This window comes from Dromiciops gliroides, chromosome 6 (assembly GCF_019393635.1).
Source record: "Dromiciops gliroides isolate mDroGli1 chromosome 6, mDroGli1.pri, whole genome shotgun sequence".
NCBI classification, from domain to species: domain Eukaryota; kingdom Metazoa; phylum Chordata; class Mammalia; order Microbiotheria; family Microbiotheriidae; genus Dromiciops; species Dromiciops gliroides.
The window spans coordinates 207662661-207683267 of record NC_057866.1 but is presented as its reverse complement, the minus strand read 5'-3'; the positions used below and the strand labels follow the sequence as shown (position 1 = coordinate 207683267).

At 44.0% G+C, this 20607-nt stretch overlaps 1 protein-coding gene and 1 long non-coding RNA gene across 3 annotated transcripts in view; one reads left to right on the top strand and one right to left on the bottom strand.

Moving 5' to 3' along the window:
• Window positions 1-6383: 6383 nt before the first annotated feature.
• Window positions 6384-18532, bottom strand: ING2 (inhibitor of growth family member 2). Its single transcript, XM_043972734.1, has 2 exons — window positions 17352-18532; window positions 6384-10554 (listed from the first exon to the last, which is right to left on the bottom strand). Exons 1-2 carry the CDS (start codon window positions 17527-17529, stop codon window positions 9884-9886), a joined length of 849 nt encoding a protein of 282 aa, XP_043828669.1. The 5' UTR covers window positions 17530-18532; the 3' UTR covers window positions 6384-9883.
• Window positions 18533-18586: 54 nt separating this feature from the next.
• Window positions 18587-20607, top strand: part of LOC122732523 — a 28163-nt gene continuing 26142 nt past the window's right edge. For both annotated transcript variants that reach the window (XR_006353627.1, XR_006353626.1), the window contains exons 1-2: window positions 18587-18657; window positions 19750-19807. This is a non-coding gene — a long non-coding RNA (uncharacterized LOC122732523). The remainder of the gene's footprint in view (window positions 18658-19749; window positions 19808-20607) is intronic.

The following is a 20607-nucleotide window of genomic DNA, read 5'->3' as shown; positions in this document are numbered from 1 at the left end:
GTTTTTCAGTCATGTTTGACTCTTCATGACCCCATTTGTGGTGTTCTTGGCAAAGATGCTGGTGTAGTTTGTCATTTCCTTCTCCAGCTCATTTGATAGATATGGAAACTGAGGCAAGCATGGTTAGGTGACTCACCCAGGGTCATACAGCTAGTAAGTGTCTGAGTTGGAGATGAGTCTTCCTGACTTCAGACCCAGCACTCTCTCCACTGTGCCACCTAGCTATACTTTCTAAGAAGGTGCCCATCAGTACTGGTACAGGGTGTTCCCTTACATGGGAATTCCCTTAAATGAGTGAAATCACAGGTTTTGTCCCTATGCTTACATTATAAAGAGTACCATCTATACTTAATAATAGTTAAAATTAAAAGTTGGCATTTCCCTAACTACTTCTACTGATGAAATTTAGGCATAAGATTCACGTTTGGGGGCAGGAATAATATCCAGCATACATTACACTGAAATAACCAGTCACACATCTGAGTCTAGGATCCAGTTTTGTTGTGCTTAAAGGTTTTATAAATTGTTTCTCTCAAAACATCTTTGTGTGGTATGTAGTGAAGTATTTTTATTCACATTTTGCAGGTGAAGAAACTAACTCAGAAAAGATAAGGGACTTACCCAAGGTCACCCCAAAGATGTGTCAAACCCAGATCTTCCGACAGTTGTGTGGTTCTTTCAATTATGGCATAATGAAGGGTGTTCTACAGTATTACATAAGCATCTCTTTCTCTAATTGTTCTACAATGAAATTTTCAGTGAATTGTAAGGAACTTTTCCTATCTTCAAAAGTATAGGGGCAGCTAGGTGGCACAGTGGATAGAGCACCGGCCCTGGAGTCAGGAGTACCTGGGTTCAAATCTGGCTTCAGACACTTAACACTTACTAGCTGTGTGACCCTGGGCAAGTCACTTAACCCCAATTGCCTCACTAAAAACAAAACAAAAGTATAAGGCAGCTGGGTGGCACAATGAACAAATTTATGAAGACCTGATTTAAAATCTCTGCCTCAGACACTTATTTAGCTGTGTGACCTTGGGTGAGTCATTTACTTTCCAGCCTGTTTCTTCAGCTATAAATTGGGGATAATAGAATCTACTTCATGGGGTTGGAGAATCAAATGAGATAACAAATCAAAGCACTTTAAAGTGCTATATACTATTAAGTATAGAGCACAATTATTTTATAGGGGACTTGTGGTACAGATAAGTGCCACAATAATTTATATATTACTTTGAAATGTATCTTGATTTTCATTTGGAAATGGGGAGTACCTGATGCTCAAGTGTGATGTTTAAAAAGTTGAGACATAATTTCTGGGTAATTAAGTCATTTTATTAATAATGCCAGCATTTTTAATAAAAGGTCAGTGACGCTCTTGAATGTCAAAGACCCTCATGGCTCAGGCTCATATGCCTTTGGAAGATGGGTGTTCCTGAAGATGGCAATCAACTCCGATTGGTTAACAATTAATGAGGGGAAAGCTAGGTGGCACAGTGGATAAAGCACCAGCCCTGGATTCAGACGGACCAGAGTTCAAATCTGGCCTCAGACACTTGACACTTACTAGCTGTGTGACCTTGGGCAAGTAACTTAACCCTCATTCTCTCCCCCCCCCCCCGAAAAAAACCCAACCAATTAATGAAAGGTGGACTTCACAGAGAAGTAAGTTCATCCAATGATGGGCCGAGAGTAACATCATGTCCCTCTTGGTCAGAGAGACTATCCCTGTACCCATACCACCCTCACTCTTGGGTAATCTAGACAAAGAATCTATATCTCCCACCCAAATGACAACACTACCCAGAATAAGGAGAGTGTTCATATTATCTTCCATCAGCCCTGTCCTCGAGAGATTGGACAAGGAAATAGGACGGGGGAAAAAGCTGGGGTCTCCCCAATTTCGATATTTGGCTATTAATATGAGAATAATTTCTCTCACAAGGCATTAATTTTAGCCATACCAAAAACTTGACTGAAACATTACAAAAACACTTTAACACAACTCTCAATACTCAAAATTTTTCCTTGCTTTCCATTTCATATGTTTGTGTGTCCTGAAACAATACTCACCCATGAAGAGATAGGGAGATAGAAGAAAGGAGATAGGGAAGGTGCTGTTCCTTTTGGTCCATTTGCCATGCTGATATTCAAAAGACAATCCTCACCCTGCCCCACCCAACCTAACATTTTGTGGTTATCACACCTGGCTACCATCTGAGAGTAGAAGCTCAGAGGGAGAACAGGGAAGGCGAGGTAATCGAGCCAAAGCCCTTCCCTTTACAGACAAAGGAAACTAAGGCCCCCAAATTCAAGTGACTTACCCAAGATCACTGGGCTACTAAGTGATGAAGTGGGGAATTGTACCCAGGTCCTCTGACTTGAAATCCAATAGTCTTTCCACTGTATCATGTATAGAAAAGCTAAGGCTGAAAAATTTTGCATATAATATGCCCTGATAAGGGAGCGTGTATCTATGTAATTAAACACTGAAGCTTCCTTGTCAGAGGAAGATTCTAGTATAACCATAGGAAGCTTAAAGAGAGGGCAGTGCATCCTTGGATGCTGTGAACCGAAACCTTCTCTGAAAAAATGGAAGGTAATGAAGCCTTAGCTTAGTTATGCCTTTCACAATTTAAAAATGAACTATCCTTAGATAATCTTTGGTGGCCAGTCTGCATTTGATTAAACAGGCCTCTGCTCCAAAAAGATTGAAAGTATCCCAGCTATTCCATGGAAAGACCTTTCGTTGTTCTCTAGAAACATCTAGTCATATCTCCTTAATGTGCCATCCTTGGGAAATGTGTTTCATGTAAGTAAAATTTCTAGACAACTGAACCTCACCCCTAAAGCAAGAGAAACAATTTTAACTATTTTTGATGGAAGATTCCTAAAACAATATGTTTCTCCACCTCCCCAGAATACACATACCATTCTTTGCTAGCTCTAGGGTCATGAATACACTGTGTATCATAAGAGGAGCTACTAAATAGCAGAAGACAGTTTGCCCATTCCTAGATGGCTACCATTTTTGGGAGGGAAAATGGTGGCATTAAAAAAAATTTTTTTTTTCCTCATACCTTGCTGTTAGTTGCCACTGACAATAAGCCCTCCCCTGGCAGTCCTCTCTCCTTCTCAAACCAGTGGGAAATCAGAGCAGAATGAACCAGATGGATGAAATTTATTCACATGAATGACTGCTTTTGGATCAAATTTTCAAGTAAAGAAAATCCAAAACATATTTCTAATATGTTCAGACTTCTGAGTAGCTATGAAATATCCATGATAAAATATATGCCTAGCGTCTAACGAATTTAAAAGGCTTTTTCATCCAGATCATGCAATCTTCTCATTTTCTGAAGACCTCCACTGGCCAACAGGGTAGAAGCGAGATCATTAAACTGCTTCCATAAAATATGTGGCTAATATGACAAGCCTGTTTCAGGTTTCCATTTTTTCCCCCTGGCTTGTACCACAGATGTACTGGGATCAAAGACCACAAGAGGCACAGGAGTCTTTCTGTAAGCTGTCCCCTGGGCTGGGCATGTCCTCCTCTCTCATATGTTGTTTGTTACATCCTTGATAGTCTAACTCAAATAAATACTGTCTCCTCCTTGTTCTATGTTGCTAACAAACTTCTTCAATACCTCAAAGTAGCACCTTGTTTAACAACCCTTGAATGTAGATTGCAATGTTGTATATCCATTTTCAGTGTTAGGGGCATCACTCCTCCATTAAACTGTAGGCTATTTTATTAGTACATTTAGTGGAATAGTGAAAATTTGCCTGGGATCCACTATTCAGAAACATTGGTGTACAGTTAATTGTCCTAGTATACAAGGTGAGGGCTCCTGTTTGATGCTTGGTGAATGACACTGGGTGACCAAAGCTCTTTCTTGGGTCCCACTCCCATCCTTTTCTCTTTTCTCAAATTGACTCTGCCCCTTTAGAATTTGCTACTTCATATTCCCCATGAGACACCTGACAATCACTTCGGGTTAGTTGCTGGTGGTCTGTTTTCCCCGAGAAAAGGAGACACTATCTAGACATCTAGACATCAACTAAATGCCTTTTTTTTTTTTGCGGGGCAATGGGGGTTAAGTGACTTGCCCAGGGTCACACAGCTAGTAAGTGTCAAGTGTCTGAGGCCAGATTTGAACTCAGGTACTCCTGAATCCAGGGCCAGTGCTTTATCCACTGCGCCACCTAGCTGCTCCAACTAAATGACATTTTTAAGAGATATGTATGCATTCGTAGGAAGCAGAGGACAAACATGAAACAGTGGCATTGTCTACTAAGAATATCAGGAAAGCTCAAGTCCAAAAAATGTTGAGGCTCTTGGTTATCAAAAAGGGCTTAGCAAGCTATGCAGGTGGCAAGAGAATTAATTAGGACTGCTCCTTAAACAGAAAAAAATGAGAAAGGACTACTCAACTTTTCTTTTTTCTTTAACAAGGAGCATAATCTTTTGTTTAGGAGGGAGAAAGGACTACTATTTAACAGGGAACTGAAATCCAGAATAAGGATATGATAAAAAGATACCTAACTGTCCTCAATGACCTCAAAGTCATCAAGCCAACACTGAGTACAGAATTATGTTGGGGGCAGCTAGTTGGCACAGTAGATAAAGCACCGGACCTGGATTCAGGAGGACCTGAGTTCAAATTCGGCCTCAGATACTTGATAGCTGTATGACCCTGGGCAAGTCATTTAACCCTCATTGCCGCCCCCCCCCCAAAAAGAAAGAATTATGTTGATCTGTGGAAAATAGGTCATAACACAAGACTCAAAAAAAAGCCAAATGATAACTTAAAAAAAAAAATCTGGGCAAGGACAAGCCTGGTAAACATGTTTTTGATTTTTGGAAAGATTCTGGAACATGCTATTCAAGGGCTGGTATATGATTCCCTCTGAAGGGGAAGAGGTACTCAATACAAACTAGAGTAGTATAGCCCAATGGACACTGTATTTAGAATCAAGCTCCAAATGTGGCTGTGCTACTACACTCCCATAGACCCCACTTCATTCATCTATAATAGAGATTGGATTAAATGACCTATGAAACCAAGAAAATGTCATGGGCATAGGGTAACTAAATTTTATCAAGGCCTTTGACAGTTTCTTAAGCTTTTGATCAAGATGTGGAGCTAAGAGCTGGATAACAGTACACTGATTTGGCACTGGTTGAACAGGATACCAAGAATGGTGGCATACCATTAAGACAATTAACACCAATCAGCATTCTTAACCTGGGAGTCTGTGGATTTTAGGGGATCCATGAACTTGGATGGGGGAAAAATGTCTACTTTTGCTAACCTTTGGTTTCCTTTATAATCCTATGTATTTTATGCATCTAAAAACATTATTCTGAAAAAGGGTCCAAAGGGTTTACCAAACTGTTAAAGGGGCACATAACACAAAAAAGGTTTAAGAATGTCTGGGGAAGGGGCAGCTAGATGGAGAAGTGGATAAAACATTGGCCCTGGATTCAGGAGGACCTGAGTTCAAATCCAGCCTCAGACACTTTACTTACTAGCTGTGTGACCCTGGGCAAGTCACTTAACCCCCATTGCCCCACCAAAAACAAAAAAAGAAAAGAAAAGGAAAGAAGAATGTCTGGGGAAAATGGATGGGTGGTAACCTGTAGGTTTCTAGCAGTGTCAGAGGGTTCTATTCTGTTTACCAAATCCCAATAGTCTAGAGCAATGGGTTGGATAACAGTTGCTCCTAACTTTTAAGGTTTACAAAAAGCTTTCCTTATGATCACCCCAAGGTAGGCAGGCATTGATTTACCTATTAGGGTCACAGTCTGAATTAAAACCCAGCTCTCCTAACTCTTAAGTCCACAGCTTCTTTTGCTATGTGAGGCTGCCTCACCAACCTGTTGAAACTTAACAGTCCTATACTTGTAATATCTGGGTTCAAATACAGATGTTCACATGAGAAGTACTAAGAGGTGCCAAAGGACTGTAAGTTCCATATAGTTTTATGAACTGGCCTCCCCAAGTGTTAAAAAGATCATAGGCTGTATACTAGTTGTGCTGTAGTGAACTGAATACAGTCCTAACTTTGTTCTGGTCACATCACACATGGACTATTGTCACAATTTGGTTAAGACACTGTCAAGACAGAACGATGAGAGGGGATTTTAAACTATGCACATGAGGCTCAAGTTGAAGAACCAGAGGGCTATTAAAGCCTGGAGAAGATACAATTCGGTGTGTGTGTGGAGTGGGGGGTGGGGCGAGAACTGTCCTCAAACATTTAAAAGGGCCATCTTATGATAGAAATTTTACATCCATTTTGCTTGGCTCTAGAAGGAACAACTTGGAACAATCAATAAGCATTTATTAACCGCCTATGGGCCAGGCATTGTAAATACAAAGACAAAAATGAAAACAATCCCTTCCCTCTAGGAACTTACAATCTATCAAGCAAAGTATGTACAAGACCAACAGGGTAAGAGTTGTTGAGGCACATTTTGGCTCAAAATAAGGAAACCCCCACCCCCAACTTCCTAACACTTCAAGCTGTGCAAAAGCAAAATGGGCTACCTTGGAAAGTAGTGAGCACTAATGCACTGTTGGCAGAATTAGGGGATGGTATAATGGTTCTGGAAAACCATTTAAAAATTATATTTTAAAGTCACTAAACTGTATGTACCCTTTGACCCTGTGGTCTTCCTTACAGGGGAGGAGCCTATATATACAGTACATAAAAATGTTTATAGCAGCATCTTTTGTAGTAGCAAAGAACTAGGAGAATTGATGACATTCATTTAGGGAATGGATAAACAAACTGTAATATCTAAGTGTAATGGAATGTTACTGCAACTTAAGAAATGATAACTGTGGGGAATTTGGAGAAACTTGTGGTAAGGCTTATGTGAACCGATGCAAAGCAAAACAAGCAAGAACCAGGCCATAAAAATGTAAAGAAAAACATTGAGACCTAATAATCCACAGTGACCCCATGACTTGAGGCCTGAAGGTGATCCATGCCTCCCACCTTTAGACAGAATGGGATAGACATTCCCAGACATGGCCAATGTGCTGATTTGTTCTAAATGTACTATTTGTTACAATCCAAGAATCCAAAAGGATTCTATTCCAGGGGTGGGGGAAGAATGCATCAGAGAGAAATAACCATGATGTTTAAAGGGGCAGCAACAAAACAGTTTGTTTTTTAAAGGGAAAGTTTCCTATCTCTAAAGGTGCATCTGAATGGCCATTTTTCATGGACAGTGTGGATTCTTTGATTCTGGGTACTGTGGACTGTGGCGTTGGGTTGTTTTTTGTATGACCAAGAAGACAGAAAGTGGTAGTATTGTGTAAGAACTTGTTTGAGGAGAGTGAGACTTGAAAATTTTTAAAGAGGAAACTTAAAATTGTTCATTTGGTATCAGCAGCTAAATATTTCTCTTTCCTTGTGGATTCCCAGTCCTTTATTAATGCTATTACTCCATGACACCTTCTCTTCCTAACCCCCGCCCCCATCCCCAACCATTTGACTGGACCTTACTAGAATAAAGTAGAAGAGAAACTTTTACCAGGCCCAGTGGTGACAAACCCTAGTTTTCCAAGTTGTGAGCTAAGTTCTTAGTTTTACATATAATCCAGAATAAAGGTGGGTACTAACAGTGAAAGTATATCTACCCTAAAAACTGAAAAAGGGTGTTTAAAAAAGAGGACTGAGTCTCAATATATGCCACATTAAGAAGTAAAACTTCCAGGCAACTATTTTCCTTTTTTCCTGTTAAACTAATCTTATTAGTCACGAGTTATTAATCACTGTTCTAGTACTCAAAACAAATCTATTTTAATCAATTTTCATTTGGCAGATTACAATTAAACCAGGCTTATGCTTACATTAACTGGTATTATTGTTCTAGCTAACATTGATATAGCACCTGAAAGCTTACAAAGCACTATGTGTGTGTGTGTGTGTATATATATATATATATATATATTATTTTCCCCCCGACTTGATCTCAGCTGGTATGACAAATATGTGAGTGCATTTTGTAACCATTAATATATATATCATCAGAAAAAAATCTCATGACAGTCTAGTGACAAAGAAACTTATTACGAAATTGTCTCTAGTAAGAAACATTCTAATCCTATTGCCTGGGAAAGGAATTTCTTAACGTTGTAACTTACATTTTCTGTATAAAAGGATAAATTCTTAATGATGTTTTCTGAGTGTTTCCCCCAGGATTAATAAAATCATCTGTACTCAATCAAAACTAGCTATTGGATTGAAGCTCTTCTCACTTGCTCTAACATCTTTATATGCCTTTCACATCTCAGATTTATGAAAATGTTTTGAAAAAAATGTCCATTTTACTAGCTTTTAAAATCTTCACTCTAATTCAAATTAGTACAGAAAATGAGAACTTTAATCGTAAGGGACTTCATGGATCATTTAGTTCAAGTCTATTACCTTACAGAGGAGGAAAATCAGGGCCAGAGAAGCCAAGCAACTTGCCTAACATGAAGTAGCTAGTTTTAGTGTCAGGGTCAGAATTAGAACCAAAGTCTGACTCTCAAGAGTCCCATGTTGTTTCTACAACACCTTGTTGCTTACACAGTAAACACTTCTTCGACCCAGATAGGGTTTTTACCAGGTTAATAAGAATCAAGATTGTCACGCTCAAACAAAGAGGAAGAGTACAAGGCAGGTTACACACAGATAAAGCTATAGCCCCCCAAACAAACAAAAATCCCCAAACATACACCCTTCAACATTCTTATCTTTAACAGATAAGACTCTTGGAAAACCCATTTTACAAACACGTGATTAACTGCATTTTCCTAAAATCATATTCATCCAAAGCAAACATATCAGGGAGCACCAATGCGGGAAAGTCAAGAGGATTAATACAACTCTAAGTTAAAATAATGATGTGTCGTTATGGATGGAAGTTGTTTAAATGAAAGCAAATTGTTTAAATGACAGCAAAACAATTTAAAACAACTTTTTGATATACAGATATTAAGGACTATTGTATTGCTTTCCAATTGATTAGAACTGTGCCGAGGCATCCCAGCAGATCACAGAGAAATTCAGATTTGGGGTTTTTGTTGTTATCAGTGTCAGGAAAATACAATACACCTTTAAGAATGCCCAAAAACTAAGTGAACCCATACTGCTAAATGAGCTTAAATTCTGCCACTCTAACCTAATGGTAGTATTTTTGGTATACCAACTACTCTTTAGTGCCCAAGTTTATTAAGGAGAACTTTTTATATTTTAAAACACAGGCGGATTAATAGCTGCTTTTGTGAAAAGGAGTCATTTACAAATGGGTTACTGATAGTGTATCAAAATGCTGCTAAGAAAAATACAACAGCAAGGTACTCTGATAAGAATGTGTGTACATTATTCCACATGGAATCCTAAATTAACTTTCCTCTCTAGCTCCTTAAATGAGTCCTCATGAGACTAGAGATAAGGTTCAATGTACCACGGAGGTAAAATAGAGTTCACATCAGCTGAAGAGTCTAAAAACTTTTAAAGTGTAGAGAAGAATTAAATGCTAGTAAACCTTTGGTGTTTACCCATTAACAACATTTCCATCTTAAGTGACAATGAGATATGTATAGTTTGTGGAGAAAAATAAAAGCAACCTGTTCACACCATATTCCCACTGTTCCTAATTCTTTCCATGTGTTATTCTAAGACCACCTGGCTTTAAAACATTTGGCTATTCAGTGCAGAAAAGTAAACCACAGACAAAGTACAACAACTTTTAATACTCCATTAATACTAATGATTAAAAATTATTGCATAGCCTTATGCATTTATCCTAAAACATTTTCTGTAAAGTAAATGAATTATATAAAAGACAAATAATCCCTTAAAATGTGGATGGCCTTTACTACCTCGATCTTCTATCTTTTTTTGTTTTTTCAGTACTTTTGTCCATTGTTTTCTCATTATCTCCTCTGCACTTTGGGCAATACCATTTTCCCTTTGGTTTATAAGTAAGTGAAACACATGAAAAATGAAACCACTCAATTGGACATTGTTCATTGTCACATCCTATCATTTCCCCGTAAGACACTTGGTTACATAAGCAGTATGTGGGTTCATTGGGATCTATTGCAAATTCCACAGGTGAAGCTTCCCTTTCCTGCTTGGCCTTTGAACGTTTCTTTTTCTTGGCAGATTTGGATTTCTTTTCTTTAGGTGGCTGATCATCACAGTCTTCAATCCCATTTGCTATGTGGCAGAGATCACGGCTCTCACTGGTCCGCTGCCGGCGTGGTCTTCTTGAAGATCTTTCTGGTTGGCTGGAATCCATCTTTGTCTTATCTGAAGGTCTTTCACTTTCAGAAGGATCTTGAAAACATTTCGAATGCAAATCCATTTGCCTTGCCCGGTTCTCGACCAGTTCAAGCATCTGTGAGACAATTTGAATTTTCTCGTCACCCAGTTCCTGACTGTTGATTAATGCTCTCTGAAGATTCTGCTGAAGGCGTTTCTTCTGATGTGGATCGTTTTCTTTCTTATATTTTTCACAGGCATCATCAATTTCCTTTAATGCTTCTGTAAAAGGTAAAAAAAATAGTTTTAAGGAGTTATTTTTTTAAAAGTCATTGGAGTACTTTGAATAGAAGCAACTCAAAACATAATGCCATATATCCAACCATACTATTTACTATATCTAACACGGAAACACAACATCCAGAAAAACTAATGGAAACTTGCCCCCCCACCCAAAAGGGAACTACCATCGATTCTCAAATTGCTTAGTATGACCAAGACAAAGTTTTAAACAAACACATAGCCCCAATTCACTCATTGTTAGTTTTGGAATATAAGAAAGAATATTTAACATCTTAATTTAAGGACTATTGTATTGCTATCTAGCTGCCCCCTGCAACATCTTTAAAGCACTAAATTAAAATATCTATCTTGTAAATCCATTTTTATCTAGCATGAGAAGCAACACTACCTTTAAAGGGAAAATTTGTGTTGTGATTCAAAAGCGTATCTCTGACTCCCAACCCAAAGTTCTTCCATTCTATCATGCTGTAGGCAGGTGTCAAACTCATGACACCAGCTGGCAAAACTTCTCAGTGTGGCCTGAACCAGGTTAAAATGTAACTGGCAAATGTTTAATAAAATAAAAAAGAAATACAATATGAGAGATAATGTTAATTTGTAATTTTCCAAGTCAATACATAGCCTAGGGGCAGTTAGGTGGTGCAGTGGATAAAGTACTGGCCCTCGATTCAGGAGGACCTGAGTTCAAATCCAGCCTCAGACACTTGACACTTACTAGCTGTGTGACTCTGGGTAAGTCACTCAACTCTCATTGCCCCATTAAAAAAAAAAAAGCCTATAAAGATTTCTCTTGAAGTTTGACACCTCTGGGGTAGGCAACCCTTTGTTGGTAGCCACCTGAGCAGACCAGCCACCTGGGCTTCACAAGCCCATGGGCTGCACAGTGGGGCATCCCCCAGACAGAAAGCCCTCAGTACAGGCTATTCTATTATTTCAAAAGCTCAAATAATTCTCCTTTATTTAGGTGTCCAAATGCTCTAGCAATCTGCTAAGTTTCCTCTAGGGAAAGGAGGATGACAAATTTCTAGACACAAAGGTTTTGGAATGAACAAGGGCTGGGAGGGGGCAGACAGGAGGAAATAGGACAAACTAAGTTCAATTATCCCACATCTTACTCACAGTGATTTGTAATCCTATAAACATGGTACTTAATATGTTGTGTCCAGGAGAGAACCAATGTTTTGTCCTTAATACCAACCAATGAGAAAATAATTTCATAACAAGACGAATATCTTAATATACTGAAAGCAAGGAAAACAGTCACCCTAATGCATTGTTGGTGCGAATTGGTTCAGCCCATCTGAAAAACAATTTGAAACAGTGCCCCAAGTTACTAAACTATGTATGCCCTTTGACCCAGCTATACCACTAGTAGACCCATACCCTAAAGAGATCTAGAAAAAGAACCTGTACATGCACAAAAATATACATAGCAACTCTTTTTGGTGGCAAAGAACTGGAAATTAAGGGTGTGCCTACCTATTTGAGAATGTCTGAACAAATTAGGGTGTATGAATGGATTGTTATTGTGCCACACACACAAAAAGATGAAACAGTTTCAGAGAAAGCTAGGAAGACCTCTATGAATTGATGCACAGTGGAATGAGCAGATCTAGGAAAACATTTTATATAATAATGTCAACATCACGGGGAAAAAAACAACTTGTAAGACAATAGAACTGATCAATGTAACAATAAACCACAGATCCAGAGGACTGAAAATATTAAATGAGATCTACACTTTTAGGACACTGCCAATGTAGGAATTTGTTCTGCTGCACTATGCACATTTGTTTATCAAGTCAAGAAGTATTTAAGTGCTTACCGTGCACCAAGCACTGGGCTAAGTGTCTGTATGTGTGTGGATACAAACAAATACAAGCAAAAAGAACAAAAAAAAGAAAGACAGTCTCTGCCCACAAAGAGCTTACATTCACAGCAGGAAAAACATATAAGAGGGAAAGGAAAAGGAGGTAAAGGGGGAGGTACACCTGGACCCTTCCTCAAAATGGAGGCTCCTAGAGGAACTCAACAATGGGAGAAGAGAGCCAAAGGAGCAGAAAGAGAAGACAGATGAAGTCTGGTCAGAAAGCCTGGAGGTTTTAAAATTTTTTTAATGGAAAGAGGCAGTAGGAAGATGTAATAAATGCCTGTGAAAATAGATAATTTTTTAAAGAAATATAGAAGTCATATAAGAAACTTATATGACTTCTATATTTATCAAATGAAATGCTTCTAAAATTATGTGCCTAAAGTTCCCCACAGTAAACTTTCTTTCCAACTAATTAGTCATACATTATTTACTCTGAAAGACAGAACCCATTTATCTTTTTGTGTGTGTGTATGTGAGGTAATTGGAGTTAAGTGACTTGCCCAGGGTCACACAGCTTGTGTCAAGTGTCTGAGGTCATATTTGAACTCAGGTCTTCCCGAATCCAGGGCCAGTGCTTTATCCACTGCACCACCTAGCTGCCCCGGAACCCATTTATCTTTGAAATATTCCCTCCTTCCATACTCATAACACTGGAATCATTATATATAATGATACACAAATATATAATTATAGAATTCAGTCTGGCTCTAAAGGTATTCTTTGTATCGAGATGTACTTCAACCCTGTGCAGCACACATGAAATCTCAATCACAAACCTAATAAAACATTATTATTAAGTGCTTACCATGTACAAAGCATTGTAGTACACTGAGAGAAACCAGTAAGAGCCTACCCTTGGAGAGTGAAATATAAGATGTTAATAAATATCATACTGGGAGATTTGGACAGGACAGTATGCACTTAAAGTACAAATTATTGTGACTTTATCTAGAAATCAACTATTTGCCTGAACAGGAGTTATTATCACGATGGAAACCCAGTTGTTCTGTTTCATAAAGCTACACTATTCCTCTTGTGTCTAGAGCTACATGACAGCTTTATGCTCAGCACAGTAAATGTGGGACTTACAAAATATCCTGTCCCCAACCTCTAAAGAGGGCTTTAACTTTATAATTGCTAAATATATGCTTAAAAAAAAAAGGTTCAAGCTTGCAAAGTCATTTTGAATTGCTTAATATCATTTCTAGACAAAACATTCCCTAGCCTTGTATTTCTAAATTTCCATATACTTATCAAAAAGACAATCACACAGATTAAGACCATAAGAAATAACATGCACACAATAAAGAAATTAAAATTTAATATACTTTTTGTAGAATGCTTCATTGCCTGGTAGATTACAAGTTTAGATAAGACAACAATATCCCTACAGAACAGAGCTTGTCATTTCAGTCACAATTACAAAAGAAATGCAAAGTGATAACTGCGTCAGAGGAAGAAGGTCCAGCAGAAAGATCAGGGAAGGCTTTCTGGAAGGAGGCATATGGGGTGGGACTTTAAAACATGGGTGAAAATTCAAGAGGTACAGGATGTTCTAGGCATAAAGAAATCATGAACAAAGTAATAGGTAAGTACAGTACCTGTGGAGGAAGGCAAGCAGTCTAAGTTGATTGGCATGTAGATAAGGAGAGCAACTGACATTTCTACCACACTTTTGTCTTTTTTTTTTTTTTTTTTGGTGAGGCAATTGGGGTTAAGTGACTTGCCCAGGGTCACACAGCTAGTAAGTGGTAAGTGTCTGAGGCCGGATTTCAACTCAGGTCCTCCTGACTCCAGGGCCAGTGCTCTATCCACTGCACCATCTAGCTGCCCCCACACTTTAGTCTTTACAATGGATAATAATAAGGGGCAGCTAGATGGCGCAGTGGATAGAGCACTGGCCCTGGAGTCAGGAGGACCTGAGTTGAAATCCGGCCTCAGACACTTACCACTTACTAGCTGTGTGACCCTGGGCAAGTCACTTAACCCCAATTGCCTCACCAAAAAAAAAAAAAAAAAAACCAACAATGGATAATAATAGCTTACATTTATAGAGCACCTACTATGTGCCAGGAACTGTGCTAAGCACTTTACAATCATTTGACCCACAAAACAATCCTGAGAGGTAGGTGCTGATATTATTCCCATTTTATAGATGAGGAAACTGAGGCAAAGGTGAAGTGGCTTGCTTAGGGTCATCCAAGTAGGAAGTATTTAGGGCCAGATTTGAATTCAAGTCTTCCTGACTCTATCCACTGAACCACCAGCTGCCTCTCACAACAGCCTTGTCAGGTGGGAACTAGTTTCAGATCTCAGCTTTGCTACTTACAACCTGTGTTCTTGGGCAAATCACTTCATCTGTGTCTAAGTTTTCTCATTTGTCACATGACAGTGTTAGACTACATTACCGCTGAGATGCCTATCCCATATCCAAACAACACTTATTATTGCCACTTTACATATGTGAAAACTGAGGCTGAGTTAAACTGGCTTGTTTAGGGCCATGTGACTAAGTATCAGAGTTGAATTCAACCAGGTGTCTCCTGACAGCAAATTTAGTACTCTGTTATATTGTACAGAGTATGAGGAAGCCATAAAAGTAGGATACCAGTTGTAATGGAGTTAAAATTTCATTTGTTGGGAAATGGAAGGCCTCACTGTGGTGAATAGCTTGGAATACTGAGTAGCTAAGAGACTTGCCCAAGGGAAACAAAGTCAGTGTGTGTCACAGGGAAGATTGGAACCCACTTGAACCCAGATGACTCAGCAGCTGGTCTCCCAGCCACTACACAAGCCCAGAATCCATGCACTGGGCTGATAGCGGTGAGACTAGAGGCAAAACTGAGAGAAACCAAGGAGGTGAAAATCAATAGGATTTGGGCTGGGGTGTTTTGTTTTGTAGGAGGCTAAGTTAAACTTGACTGAGTCCGAGTTGCCAGAGGAACACTCAGGTACTGAAGAAACTGAAGAATGCCCTGAAGATCAAGAGATCTAAGTTTCATCCTAGCTCTTCCACTAATTAGTTGCATAACCTAGGACAAGAAGAGCCTTTCCAGCTCTAACATTCTGTTTCAGATGTTCCGTCAACCATTGGAAATGAAGAAAAACAAGTCAGAGAACAGAGAAGAAATATTGTCATAGCTGATATATAACGATTTTATCCTCATAACAACACTGAGTGAGGGGGCATTAGGACGCCCATTTTACAGATTAATTAGGACGCAGAGGTTAGGTGATTTGTCCAGTGTCACACTATTTGCAAATTTCTGAAGCAGAATTCTCTAGTCCAGATCTGAAGTCATCTATCTATATGAAAAGTCAAAGAGGCCGTATAATCTAAATCAGGGAGTTTAAGGCCTGGATCCCAGGCAACAACAACAGCACCATTAAGGGAGGCTGTCAAGAGGACGAGGAGCCCAAAGGAGTTAAAATCAGGTGGCCCCGACAGTTCTGGAATCAAGGTGGTAGAGACTGCAGAAAGGTGTGGTTTATGTCAAATGCCACACGAGAACAGGGAGCCGAAAGACTTAAAAGTGGCCGGTAGACGGGGGCAGTTTCGGGAGAGCACTGAAGACAGAAGTCAGAGTGCAAGGGGGCCACTTTCTTCTTCCCAAAACACCGGCAGTGAAAGGGAAAGAGATGGGACTTCAAGGATCAGGGAGAAGTTTCCTGCTAATCTCGGGAATCCGGTCGGAAGAGTGGAGAAGGTGAGGAACGAAGGGCGCAGGTACAGGGAGACGTTTAAACAAGCCCTGGGGACGGCGGGGGGAAGGGAAGGTCTGCGGAGGAGCAGAGGGAGCCCTGGCCGACCCTCCTTGGCTTCCCGCCCCGAACACGATGCTTGCTCGGCCCAAGTCTCCACAGTCTGGCCCCCGCACCCCCCAGCAGTGCCCGAACCGGGGGTCCCGGCGACGAGGGCTCTCGGGCTGCTGCAGCGACTTCGGCCCCGGGATCAAGGCCGCCCCTCCCCGCCGGGCGAGCTCCGCAGGAACTGCCGCCCCGCCCCCCCGGCCCCCGGGCAGCGCAGCGGACAGTAACGGACGCCTTCCGGGGCGAGGGCCGGGGCGGTGCTCGGAGCCTCCGGCTGCACGCACGGTCCCTCGGGATCCCCGGGCCGGCCCGAGCGGCCGGACCCCCGGCGGCGCCCCGGGATGGGCCCGGCCCACCCCGGAAGTGACGCAGCGCTCCAGGACCCACGCGGAGCGCGCGCCGGGGCCGCGCCAGCTGCGGGAGGCGTCTCCGGCGCCGGCTCGGCGAACCGGGGAGTCGCGGGGCAGAAGCCCGGGCAAACCCACGCCCCAAGCCCCCGGGGCTCCCCTCGCCCCGGTCCCCCTGACCGAGGGGCGCACGCCCCTCGAGTCCCCAGCGTAACGCTGGGAGGCACCGCCCACTCCAGGGCAGAGACCCGATCCCTCTTCACCGCCCCCCTACCCGCCGAGCCCCTCCCTCCTTTTAACTGTTTAGCGGAAGGAGCCGAGCAAAGGCAGAGCAGCAGCCCCCGGGCCGGCCCGCCTCCCCCGGGGTGGCGAGAGCCGAGGAGACCCCGAGGCAGGGGGAGGAGGAGGGAGAGGGAGGGACCTCTCCGGGGTCCGCCCCCGCTGCCCACTCGCCCACCCCCAGCACGTTCCAATGCATCTGCCTCTAGGGGATGGGATGGGGGGACCCGGGGCCGAGCCGTCCTCCCCGAGCCCGCACACCCCCGGCCCCCGCGGCCGGAGCCAGCCGGCCCCCCCGCAGCTCCTCCTCCGGAGGCCCCGCCGGAGGAGCGATCCCCGGCTCCTAAAATGGCTGATTGGCTGCAGCGGGCGCCCAGCTCCCCCCAAAGTGCCCCGAGCCCGGGGGCGCGGGGCTGTCAGCGCGGCCGGCGAGCCGGGCGTCCCTCCCGGCCTGCTCCCCCGCTCACCTTGGTACTTGGTGTCTATCTCCCGCAGCACCGACACGTTCCGCTGCATGTCCAGGGGCAGCGACTCCACACACTCGAGGTAGTCCTGCACGTAGCAGGAGAGCAGCCGGCCCCGCTCCCCGGCCAGGAGCCCCGCCGCCGGGTACAGCTGCTGCTGCTGCTGCTGCTGCCCTAACATCCTGCCGCCGCCGCCGCCGCCTCCTCCGCATCCAGCGGCCACACATGCACCGCCGCGGCCGCCCGGGCCGCCCTCTCCGGGGCGCAGCCGACCCGCTCCCTCCGGCCCCCGAGGGGGGACCCTCACATACCCCGCCGCGGGTACACGTCCTAGGGCGGAGCGAGATCAGCTGCCCCCCTCAGCGCCCGGGCAGCGGGGATCCCCGGCCGTGCCGCCGCCGCCGCCGCCGGGGACGCGGCACTCGGGCGTCCCGGACGGCTGCCGGGGCTCCGCGTCCCCCTCGCGCCCCAATCTGCTCCCGGCTCCCTTCGCTACTCGGCTTTCACTGACCGTCCCCCCGCTAGTCCCCCACTTTTCCCAAGTACCTAGTGTGAGAGTGTCGGGGTCTGAGTGTGTGTGTGTATATGTGTGTATGTGTATGTATGTGTGTGTGGGTCTCTCTCTCTCTCTCTCTCTCTCGCTCTCTCTTTGCCCCCCTCCCCTCCGACTGCAGATGCCTCTGCGCTTGCGCAGGGCTCAGCCCTTATAAGGATCGGTGCCCGCCCCTCCCGCCGGACAGAAGGGTTCGCATTCTCCCGCCTTCCTTCGGCCACCCCGGTGATTGGTCGGTCATCTCGCGGCTGGGGGAGGTTAGGGTAGGAGGGAAGGAGGAAGAGGAGGAGGGGAAGACAAACGGCAGGGCCTGCCCCGCCCCCTCTTAAAGGAGAAGCGCCGTCACCCCGCCCCTTTGCTCAGTCTAGGGTAGCGAGCCAGCTAACTTGTGGAGGCGGTATCCTCCCGCCTCGCTCCGTTTTGCCCTCCTCCCGAACCGTCCGGAGTCCGGCCTGACTCCGGCTGCACCCTGCTGATGAACCACCTCCCCGCCGGGAGATCCAAAGCAGCGCAGCCCAGGCGTAAAATGGAGCAGTTGGCGGCCCCTTTTTCCCTTCAATATGGAGCGAGGCCGGAGGAGACTGCAGTTCCCAGAGTGCAGTGAGACCCCAGGGCTCCCGGCATGCTGCGCGTCCAGGCTAGGCTCAGCCCCGCGCTCCGCCGCGCCCCGCAGGCCCCGCCCCGCCTCGGAGGCCCCGCCCCGCGGGCTCCCCGCCCCTGGGCTCCTTGAGCACGTGGGCGCTGCCGGCTTGGGAGGTAGGCTCCCTCTCTCCAACCCCCGGGCTCTATGGGCAGATTTCGGTCCTCGAGGCCTCGCCTGGCGCGGACTGTTCGGGGCCATGGGTCCTTCTCCCCTTCCCCGCCCCCCTCGCTGGTCTGGCCTCCGAGGTCCGGGCGGGGGATGGCAACTATGAACTTGTTCCCAGGCCCGCCCACGGCGTCCCGCCCTGTCCCTTCCCCTCTCCTCCCGAGATGCCTGCGGTCGGAAGAACCCGGCCCGGGGGTCCCTGCACTACCCCCCCCCATCCTTTCCCAGCATGTTAACTCCCCCTTCTCGTATTGTCCCGGCAGGGAGCCGACAGGTGTCCCCACGGAAGCTGCGTAGGAAGGAGATCTTTGTCCAAGGGTTGGGGGCGCCGCGGTGCCGGGTGGGCATCATCCCAGGGGTGGTTTTGTTTTCTTTTGCATCGTTTTATTTTTTACTGATAAAGAAAACCCCGGAGGGGGGGAAGTTGATGCCCGAGGTGACACAGTTAAGTGTCTCCTCCAGACTTTGACTTTGGGATTTCCAGACGTGGGGTTCGCCTGGTCGAATTATCAGTCAGTAGTCTGCTCTTCGAAACTTTCTTATTCCATCTCCCAAGAATTTAAAAGCTGCCTTTGTAGTTACTACTCTGAACACTGAAATGCAAACTCCTCAACAACGTCTAAAAATCTACTTGGATTCTAAAATACATCTGAGTCACGTGAAAGCAAAATATTTTTTGGCAGGGATTTGAAAGATCTACCCAAACTGATGATTTGACGGCATCTACCGATGTCCGCTTCTTTAAAACAAACAAACAAACAAACCACTGTCCCTTTTTCTCCGGTTTTGTGAAGTCAGGTCGTGTGCTTGGAAATAGATTTGTTCCTCCCTGCGCTTAGCAGTGCGGCCTTCCTGTCCTCAGTAGACAGTGTTCCCTCCCTCCTTAGGTTTTTCTGGAGCACTTACAAAAGAAAAGTTTGAGTTAGGAGTTTTTTACACGACTCAGCGTTTTCTCTGGATCTGTACTTTGTGGCTACCCCACTGCTTTTCTATTGTACTTGTTATAGTAATAATAACCAGCAGGTATCTGATTCTTTAAGGTTCATAGAGCGCCTTACATATGTTAACTCCTTTGATCTTCACCACCAGCCCGGGAAGGTAGGTGCTATTATTATCCCCATTTCTTTCTAACTGATGAGGAAACAGGCTGAATGAGGTTGACAAAGTAGCCCGGGATCCCGCAGGAAGTGCCTTGAACTCAGGTCTTCCTACTCCTAGACTCGTGCTATCTATCCATTGTCTCTATGTCTAATTCAGTGAACAGTTATTGAGGGACAGCTATTGGGTAAGGCACTATGCCAGGCAGAATACCGGGACTAAAACAAAGCTCCTGCACTCAGGGGATTTACTTTGTAAGGGGGAAGCTGGTTGTAGTAGACTGAGCACTAAACTTGGTTTTTAAGAGACCTAAATTAATCCTGCCTCAAACATCCAATGTCAGACCCACAGCAAAATCACTTATACGAGAGCCTGTTTCCTTATGTGTAAAATGGGACCGATATTAACATCTGCCTTACAGGGTTGTGAAGGTCAGATAAAATCATTTGTATAGCATTTGGAGTTTTTTGGTTTCTTTTTTTTATAGCATTTTGTAAACTTTAAAGCTACCTAAAATGTCAACTATATGTCCGGGCATAACTGAATACAATATAATGTTAAGAGAAAGGGAATGGGGCAGCTAGGTGGCAGTGGATGGAGCACTGGCCCTGGAGTCAGGAGTACCTGAGTTCAAATGTGGCCTCAGACACTTAACACTTACTTACTAGCTGTGTGACCCTGGGCAAGTCACTTAACCCCAATTGCCTCACTTAAAAAAAAAAAAGGGAATCAAAATGGTTTTCCTTACAAACCAGAGTTCTTTTTAAAATATTTGACAACTGCATCTCAATGTAATTGTT

Excerpts from the sequence above, each read along its gene's own strand:
- ING2 (XM_043972734.1), bottom strand. The coding sequence starts at position 17,529 with ATGTTAGGGCAGCAGCAGCAGCAGCAGCAGCTGTACCCGGCGGCGGGG. Across the intron at positions 10,555-17,351 it reads GATAGACACCAAGTACCAAG|AAGCATTAAAGGAAATTGAT; the intron begins GTGAGCGGGGGA and ends TACCTTTTACAG.